Source organism: Tasmannia lanceolata, unplaced genomic scaffold (genome assembly GCF_043159265.1).
Source record: "Tasmannia lanceolata isolate RefF3 unplaced genomic scaffold, GAP_Taslan_0.1 ptg000257l, whole genome shotgun sequence".
Taxonomy (NCBI): domain Eukaryota; kingdom Viridiplantae; phylum Streptophyta; class Magnoliopsida; order Canellales; family Winteraceae; genus Tasmannia; species Tasmannia lanceolata.
The window spans coordinates 116452-126561 of NW_027518932.1; the positions used below are offsets into that span (position 1 = coordinate 116452).

The following is a 10110-nucleotide window of genomic DNA, read 5'->3' on the forward strand; positions in this document are numbered from 1 at the left end:
TGTATTCGGGCTCGGTACAGGATAATGCAACCGTTGGTAGCAAGTTTGACATCAAACTAATAAGACCATTCCTAAACTCGAATACATTACCCATAATAGATCTTCCTTTGTCCATAACATTAGCATAACTTGCATAAAAAAAACCATGCAGCGACTTCGAATCCTTCTCATATGTGATAGCATAATCACTAGTACCTCTTACATAGAAAAGCGCTCATTTGACTGAAACTCGGCAGTGGAATCAATATGCACGGCAGAAACAAGATTGAGCTAAAAACAAAAACTTTTCGATCCACCAACTGAACCAAGATCTTAGTTGCTAGATTAATCAATGTTTATGAATTGAAATTCGGATGGTTAAGGACATTTACCAATTGGTTGACCGATACTGCCAATCTCTGCTTGATCTACTCCCCATTAGGTACCCGACGTTTCTGAAACCCAAGCTGGTCCGGAAGTCGAAGTAGTGGCTTCTCAAACCGTGCGGTTGAAGGAGAAATAGGAGAGAACTTGGAATCCTCTCCCAAACTAAAACCAATAAGGCTTTCAAGTTCTTCTAAAGAACTAGAAACAAAACTAGAAGCGGGAAAAAGAAAGGAGAAAAATGAAATTGGGAGGGGAGATGGGCTGGACGAATTTTGCATATGGGTTTCCAAATTGTGCAAGTAATCCAAATTGTCCACCCATCCCCTCCGTTTATAGAGTTCCCTCTAGCAATTCGTTCCCTTGTATGTGTCCCCTTGATTTTGGAAACTAAATTCAATTAAAACTCTCTGTTTCTTAAACATGTAAAACACATGGATACTCAAAATGATTTTTTCTTATTGAATGTTACCAATAACCAATGGGACTTTTAGAAATAGGAAACCTTCTCCAACTCAAATTCTCTCTTTTCCTTTTTAAATTTCCACCAATAGGAAATTAGAATAAATCAACCAATGGGATCTCTCATAACTGTTATCCAATAGGATTTGAGCATTTAATAAGCACATGTTAATTAAGACATGTACACACCATAATATGGTGTATCTCATCTTTAATACATGTGTGTGCACCCTATGTATGGTGCTCTTCCTCCCTGTATCACATATAGTGGATCCAATCCATATCACACATACGATCAAATCTGAAACCCATATTGTCCAACAATCCATAAGGGTCTAGCGAGTTGTGAGTGTGATCGGCCCAGGGATCCAATGATCATTCTCACAGGGTCCACAATGGGCCCTACTGTGATCTCACGCAATGTAGTCCAACTACGATAGCATTAGGCAAGTGACCCCCACCATGACGTTACCCTGAAGAAGACCATTAGATCAAATTACCCAAATCACATCCAATGTGTAGTCCTTCCTCCAATCCTTCATTTACCGAGTTGGGTCTTGTGGAGGGTGGACATCAATTACCCCATGGGCTCACTCAATGGTATACCTTTCTATCTATCAAGCTTGGGCCCGCAAATGCATTTGCAGCTCCCTTTTGAAACAATCAATGTTTTTGAAAAACTTTGATAAACAATTTATCAAACGGATTGGCCAGTCATTATTTAATGGCCTAGCTGAGATCGAAATTGCAAATGATTTTCCTCTATGGGAGGGGTGGAGGATTCAATGATGGGCATCACTATTGACCCCACGGGTTTACCCCATGACCCAGCACTACCCGCTGGTAACCCCGGACCGGGGACTACTGTTAGATAGACCAAAGCCATAAGGTGCGCCCACAGACTAAAAATATCCCTCAGGTCTAAGGACATATCCAAGGGTCCTGTCTGACAGAATAACCTTATCCAATTCCTTGTCCACAGGTTATTCTACGAAGCCATCCGTTCAGTGTGTGATCCAATCATTTCGCCCATTCCACCTACTTAGAATCAACTACCTCAGTGACCTAGATAGGCCACCCCAATGCGTATATGGAGGCAGGTTCGATTCTAGTTGTGTACAGGTACGAGATGTCCAATCTCAACCCCAACCAAGAACATTCTAGGTCTGCAAAGAACCTGAAGATCATATCTCCCCACCACATAATCTCAATGTGCATGACCTATCCTACGATGCTACCTAAGGATAAAGGTGTGCCTAGAAGCACATTAGGTTAATGGTTTATCTATCTTTTAAGGGTTTCTAACATCTAAAACCTAAGGCTCCATGGGTTGACCAGTCTCATGCTTGGGTTGCATTCATGGAAGAGAATTGTGTCTCCACCCTTAAACAATTGGGCATATAAGTTAATAATATATTGTTGCCAGGCATATTCTCACGATTCACTCCAACAAATACCCAATAGATGTCATGTAACAATAAATAATAGTTGCAACATTACAACAACTGGATTTTGATTAGGGCACACACCCTAACAATGACGGCTTCTGAATGCGCTTTACCCAGATTCCCCATAAACCGGCTTAAAACTCCAACCACGTAAGTAATTTTTGGCCTAGTATATACCATGGAAAACATCAAGCTCCCGACAAGGGTAGCATATGGGATTCGATCCATTTTCTTCACATCCTCTTCCGATTTTGGGCACTGATTGGAACATAACTTAAAGTAAGCTGCTAATGTGTCTTTATCGGCTTAGACTTGCTCATCCCAAACCATTCAAGCACCTTTTTTATAAACATCTTTTGTGAAAGCAACAAAGTTCCAAGGATAAAAAGAATGGAACTTTGTTGCTTTCACAAAATATGTTTGTAAAAAAGGGGCTTGAAAGGTTTGGGATAAGCAAATCTAAGCCGATAAAGCCATCATCAGCGGCTCACTTTAAGATATGTTCCGATCAATTCCCAAAATCGGAAGAGGAGATGAAGAAAATGGATCGAGTCCCATATGCTAGCATTGTTGGGAGCTTGATGTTTATCGTGATATGAACTAGGCCGAACATTGCTTATGCGGTTGGAGTTTTAATCCGGTTTATGGCGAATCCAGGTAAAGCACATTCGGAGGCCGCCAAATTGGTGCTTCGCTACCTAAGAAGTACTACTGATTATGTTATGATATATGGAAAGGATTCGAATCCGTTGCATGATTTTGTTGATACAAGTTATGCTAATGATATGGACAAAGAAAGATCTACTACGGGTTATATATTTAGGTTTGGGAATGGTCCTATTAATTAGATGTCAAAGCTGCAACCAACGGTTGCATTATCCACTATCGAGGCATTAAGTTAAAACCTATGGATTTATTTTGTGATAACATGAGTATCATTTATTTGGCCAAGAATTCAATTTTTCACAAAGGACCACATATATATCGGTTCAATATCACTACATTTAGGAAGTCATTAAAGATGGAAGGATCTATTTGTTGAAGGTGTGAACCAAAGAGAATGTGGTGGATATGCTCATAAAGATGGTTCAAGGAGAGAAGTTATATTGAAGTTTATCTTCCCCCAGTCTCAAGAAGGAAGGGTTGGCACGCTGGTGATTGTGTATCAAGGTGGAGATTGTTAAAATGGTGACGCATGAGCACCATTTTTTTATTTCTTTTTTCGAAGTCGGTATCTCTTGGTCTTTTAAATGGGATGTTTTCCTTGCCTCTCTCATATGGTTTTTTAAAGACAAAAGATAAATAGGGTTTAAAAAAGGAGAAGAGTGAGAGATTTGAGAGGAGAAAAGGTTTAGACAAGAAAAGAGGGGTTTCCTCTTGGGGCTTTAGGAGGGCTTTGTGGTAAAGCGAAAACAAGTTTCTTCTTCTTGGTTTTCCAAGGTGTGTTCCTCTTCTTATGGTGTGCCCATCAAATGGATGGTTTGGATCTTCCTATGGTGTGGCACGTACAGTACTTTTTGGCAAGTGGGATTGGAAATTAGGGATCTGCTAGGGACTATCGATCAATTAAATGAATCTGAGAGCAACCACCTTTGTCCTCAGGTTAATAAAATGAATAAGACAAAATCTTAGCCTGTGTGGGTTGTGTGGCTACTCTCACATGCAACAGCCAAGCCGCAACATGCCTGAAGTGATTGTCCCTAGTAAATCTTTAGTTTTAAACCTAACATTTAACAAAGTAAAGTGATTGTCGCCAAAGGATGTGGGGCGGGGATGGGGATTAGATATTCCCCATGGGGAGGGGAGGGGGATTCCCCATGATCCCCGCAGTGGGGAGGGGAAGGGGAGGGGGAAAATTCCCCGCATAGGGGAAGGGGTAGGGGACCCCAACATCCGGCCCCGACCCGCCCCGTTGCCAGCCTTAAGAAAGATCTCTCAAGGAAGAAGATGCTAGTGTGTTTAAATCTGTCAGTGATAACAAACTGATCTTGATCAGTTCTTCTTCATGCATTCAACAAGAAAATAATGGAATGAAGAGAAAAAGGACTATAACACTAGTCTACAATTCCAATTCATTAACAAGGAAAGAAAGAATAAAGGAGAAGAGCCTCTCTCTCTCTCTCTCTCAAATCAATGTCATTCTCAGAAATGAAATGAGATTGGCTTCATATAGACAGCCCTTACAACTAACATCAACCAACATAACCCCCAATGGTAAAGAGACTAAAAAAGGACATGTATAATAATCAAATGATTAATAATGATGACTACTAAATATAACAAAATATGGAAGGACAATAGTATAATAACATTACTATTGCAAGTAATGGTGAAGCAGATGCACCAAAGGATGTAGTGCATCACACTTGCCTTCTTAGAAAGAACTCGGCCCTGAGTTCACATAAATTCCACCCGGGAATTAGTCCACCTGGATCAAAGATGAAGATATACACACCCTCGTCCCAAGGAATATAACCTCCCACCTTAATTCTCTTATTGAGTTGTATCTTACCATGTGATGTGCGTGGGCTAGTAGAATACCTATAATCCCCAATTCAATGTCTGCTGAATATGACATATGTGTAGTAGTCCGCTGTTTAAACCAAATATGACATATGTGTAGCAGTCCACTATGTAAACGTATCATATATAGAATTGACAACCATTAGCCCCATCTCCTTCTCTTTGAAATGACAAGTGTAAGGGCCGTCTCTCTCTCTCTCTCTCTCTCTCTCTCTATCAGCATTAAAATCATTAAATGTTAAAAACGAAATAAATGTAAAGTGTAATGATAAAGGGCGGTGAAACTTTGAGAAATTCGGGTGATAGAATTTTTTTTTAATACTTTATAGGTTCTAATAGTTTATATAAAAATAAGCCATGGAAAATATTAATTATAAGGGCCGTGACTACAAGGTTCTAATTCTTCACACGCACACACATGCACACGCACGCACGCACTAGCACACTGGCGCACACGCACATAGGGATTTGCTAGCATTCATCGCAGAAGCCATTTTACGGCTGCGCTGTTGTATGTGAGGGCAGCCACCTCGTGAATGAAGACAAACTCTCACATCGCGGATGGTCTGTTGATGGATGCTAGCAAATCCCTACGTACACTCACACACGATATAGGTACTTAACTTTTAAAGAGGCAATTCCTTAATATTCTATTTGTAGATACGATTAATTTAAAATTAACCTATTTACACATTATGCCCCTTCGTATTTGATTGTTTAAGGCGTTCATATATTTGGCCCGATTGCGGATGGACCATTGTTTCAAAAATCTCCATTGTGAGACAATCTTAGAATCTAAATTTATGGCATATAAATGGATGAAAATGAATTATTGTAAGTTTAAAAAAAAAAAAAGATTAGCGGCATTAACTTATCTATTTTAGGAATGTTTTAAAAGATCAAGAATGGTAGGGATTATTATTTAAAAACAAGAATAAGTCGCATCCTTAGCGAATTCATCAGAATGATAATCTCTTCAAAATTTGGGGAGTTTTCTTAAAAAAATTGGACCATTTACAAATCCTAATTATAAGATATATAAGACCATATGTAGATACATAAGACATGAGAGATATAATAGCTTATATTACGAAATTTTATTAGTTTTTTTATAAACACATAAGATATAAGAGATTTACTCTTGGCATTTACACTTATCTGTTCAGATTGTATAATTATCTTCGTCATATGCAAACGAAAATTTAGGGCAGAATGTGAAATTCTCATCATTTTTATTTGTACCATGAGCTTTATCTTAAATGCGAATGATTTTTTAAATTAAAAGAAATTTTGTGTAGTTGTTTGATTTTTTAACTTTTAATAATTTATGGACAAAGGAAGATCTATTATGGGTTATGCTAATGGGAATGGTCCTATTAGTTGGATGGCAAAGTTGCAACCAACGGTTGCCTTATCCACTATCGAGGCCGAGTACATGGAGACAGCGGAAGCTTGCTAGAAAGTAGTTTGGCTTCAAGGTTTGATGGGTGAGATTGGCATCGAGTCAAAACCCATGGATTATTTTTTTGTGATAACATGTGCATCATTTGTTTGGCCATGAATTCGGTTAATCACAAAAGGACCAAACATATATCGGTACAATATCACTACATTCAGGAAGTCTGATGGAAGGATCTATTTGTTGAAAGTGTGAACCAAGGAGAATGTAGTGGATATGATCGTAACGATGGTTCAAGGAGAAAAGTTAGATCGAAGTTTATCTTCTCTCGGTCTCAAGAAGGAAGACTTGGTATGCCGATGATTATGCATCAATGTGGAGATTGTTAAAATGGTGACGCATGAGCACCAGTTTTTTCATTTTTTGTTTTTTTGGAGCGGGTCTCACTTGGTCTTTTAAGTGGGATGTTTTCCATGCCTCTCTCATATGGTTTTGTAAAGGCAAGAGATAAAAAGGTTTTTAAAAAGGAGGAGAAGAGTGAGAGGTTTGAGAGGAGAAAAGGTTACTACAAGAAATGAGGGGTTTTCTCTTTGGGCTCTAGGAGGGCTTCTCTGGTGAGGCGAAAACATGTTTCTTCTTCCTGGTTACTTAGGGTGTGTTCCTCTTCTTTCATTCTTCATTTCCATTAGTTTTTCCTTGCAACCCTAGCATAATGTTGGAGGTTTTTTTAAGGGGATTTCTCCTCATACTTAGTGTATAGATTTGGGGGTTTTTTGTGATTGTATAGAAGGTTGGAGAGAAGGGTTTTTCGGTGGTTTTTACAAGTGTGGAGGTAACGTTGTGCTATTTGGTTTGAAATAATGGACCTGTGTTACCTTGTCGTTGGATGTAGCCCATTATGGTGAACTGCATATATTGTTTTCTTCTTGTGATTGCTTGTGATTTATTTCTTTTGCTCCTCTTAAAAACTGGGCTGCTGTTGGATCAAATATCAAGGGGGTACCGCCCACATGGGACTTGACCGTCGGGCACCGTATTAAAACTCTTGTTTTATAATATTGTAAAGTAGTAACGGTTTGCTAGAAGAACTCTTAATTTGACAATATATTTTCTGAATTATAGTTTATAATGTAAAAGATATTAACAAGGGAAAAGTGTTTCTACTCGGTCAAAAGTAGATAACGTCGTCTACTACGTCGCATGAAACAAAGTGGGCCCACATTGCTTGGATAATCCAGAGCATTCATTTGTTAGGCCCTGAGATAGATAGGGTGTGCCCTAAAAATCAACTTCAAACGATCATCCTAACCCTTCAATTTGTGGAGGTTAAAAATGGGAGGTTCATAGCCCTCCATATTTAACCTCCACAAATAGAAGGGTTGGGATGATCTTATGGTTTTTATTTTATTTTATTTTATTTTGGCACACCCTAACTATTGCGATCAGGACCCAAACAATGTGGGCCCCACTGTAACTTTGGCCGACGGAGTAGATAACGTATCTACTCGGCCGTGTAGAAACACTTTTCCCTATTAACAATTAGATTGGTATGGTAATTCCATCACAATATTATCCGAAAACATGAAATTGTCAAAACGATTTCCCGAAGGAAATGATATATTAAGACGTTTTTTGATAAATTTGCCATCAGTGGATCAGGATCATCCTATCATAGTTTTAACGTAGATGATGGATGGATTTTTTATGTGAGTGGGGGTCCACCATATCAACAGCTTGAACGACAGAAAATCGACACCAATTATTTCTCAAATCGCATATTTGAAAAACATCCAAATGGTCAAAGGAGTTTAAAATATATTTATTTACCATTTAACCAAGTTTTGGCAACTAATCTTTAATAGCGAAGTAACGAAAATAAAATTTTTTATAGATGCTGTAAGTTTTTTTATAATTACAAGTGAAATTTTATTTTCTACCCCATTCCTCCGCATATCCATCCTTTTGTTTGTGCTTTCTTGGAAATGACTATTTTCAGGGAAAGGCAAACAAAAGGTGGAAATATAGCCATTCTTAAGAAAAGATAAACAAGAGGAGGTGGTAATGCTGAAAAGGGGTCGGGAAAAATCAATTTCCTAATTAGAGTGGTATTGGCCAACCTTAAAAAAAGGTCTGCAAATTAGCAATCAAATGGGTAGGTATAAATAGGGTAGGCATTGTTCGAGACCATGTGGGAGATCACCCAGTTTGATTTCAGCATGTCCTTCGCTCGGCTAATAGGGTAGCGGACCGTTTCGCGAGAGATGGAGTAAATTGGATCTTTGATTTTCTTCCTCCATAATATGTTGTTTCTTATTTTTCTTTGTCTGTACTCATGACCAGTTGGGTGGTGGGGCAAGCCCCACTTATTAATTTAGATCTAAGCATTTAAAAAAAGGGCAGGCATTTTTCAACTCAGATAAGTTACATTATAATTTAGTTACGAAAAGATTGTTTCAACTTTCACAGAAAAAAGAGTCTGACGACTGCTTCTATTCTTTGCGGGGAAAGATCTACTTGGATGAAAAAAATAGATTAGATAGCGTAGTTGTTAAACCATATATTGATTAAGTTGTAACAAGACCATTTCCATGAAATCACATGACACTTAAGCCATGCATCTATTTCTCTCTCTCTCTCTCTCTCTCTGCCTATAAATATGCACCCATTCTAAGCTTCTTCCACACCATCAAAACACTCGCACCCAATACTCCTCTTTAGATTGATAAAATGGAGAAGGCTACTCCCCTCCTTGTACTTGTACTCCTTTCCTTGGCATCTTCTCTTACCTTTGCCGCTGATCCCAGTCCTCTACAGGACTTTTGTGTTGCTGACAATATGTCTCCAGGTACAAATGCTTTTTTTTTATTTCTCAATTTAACTTCCATTAGTATCATGATAATCACGTGTTTGTGCAAACCCAATTCCATTTTTGGTAGGTATTGTGGGGTTTGGCTAGATGACTTGAGAAATATTGTTATTGCATTTACTCTGCGTGTGGACACCGGCCCTACGTGCATGGGTTATGTTTTTTTTTATTGGCTGATCTTTTTTTGATGTTTTTCCTTCTCAGTGTTAGTCAATGGCGTGGTTTGCAAGGACCCAATGCTCGCTCAGGCAAGCGATTTCTTCTTTCCAGGGCTTGACATGCCACGCAACACAAATAACCGAGTTGGGTCCAATGTGACCGCAGTGAACGTGGTCCAAATACCAGGACTCAACACTCTTGGCATCTCCATGGCTCGCATAGACTTTGCACCCTACGGACTAAACCCTCCCCACACACACCCAAGGGGCACTGAGATGATTGTAGTTCAAGAGGGCACCCTCCTCGTTGGTTTCGTCACCTCTAACCTTGCAAATGGCGAAAATCGGCTCATATCAAAGGTCCTCAATAAGGGTGATGTGTTTGTGTTTCCAATAGGTCTCATTCACTTCCAATTCAATGTTGGACAGACCAATGCGGTGGCCATTGCCGCTCTGGCAAGTCAGAACCCAGGTGTGATCACCATAGCTAATGCCGTCTTCGGATCAAACCTGCCCATCTCCGATGATGTTCTCGCCAAGGCCTTCCAACTTGACAAGAAAGTAGTTGATTTTCTTCAGGCACAGTTCGGGCCCAAAAACTAGATGACTACCGACAAGGATCCCATGCATTAACTACCATAGTGTATTGGAATATGCAAACTTGATGTTTGCATTTCTTAAAAGAGTAATAATAATACAGTCTGAGTATGTCACTGGGGAAATCAAGGGATTGATTGACTATACAATCTTGTTTTTCATGAATTCGTCTCTCTCTCTCTCTCTCTCTCTCTCTCTCTCTCTCTCTCTCTCTCTCTCACACACACACACACACACACACCGATCATGAAGTCTGCAACAGGATGATCCTAACCCACTGATGGGAAACATAAA

The 10110-nt window shown here is 39.2% G+C and overlaps 1 protein-coding gene across 1 annotated transcript; it reads left to right on the forward strand.

Annotated features, from left to right (window-relative positions):
* Positions 1-8853: 8853 nt before the first annotated feature.
* LOC143867517 (germin-like protein 8-2) lies at positions 8854-9885 on the forward strand. Its single transcript, XM_077376119.1, has 2 exons — positions 8854-9040; positions 9266-9885. Exons 1-2 carry the CDS (start codon positions 8923-8925, stop codon positions 9820-9822), a joined length of 675 nt encoding a protein of 224 aa, XP_077232234.1. The 5' UTR covers positions 8854-8922; the 3' UTR covers positions 9823-9885.
* The last annotated feature ends 225 nt before the right edge of the window (positions 9886-10110 follow it).

Bases quoted from the DNA above. Each gene is read 5' to 3' on its own strand.
- LOC143867517 (XM_077376119.1), top strand. From the start codon at position 8,923: ATGGAGAAGGCTACTCCCCTCCTTGTACTTGTACTCCTTTCCTTGGCA. The intron at 9,041-9,265 runs GTACAAATGCTT...TTTCCTTCTCAG, and splicing joins TGCTGACAATATGTCTCCAG to TGTTAGTCAATGGCGTGGTT.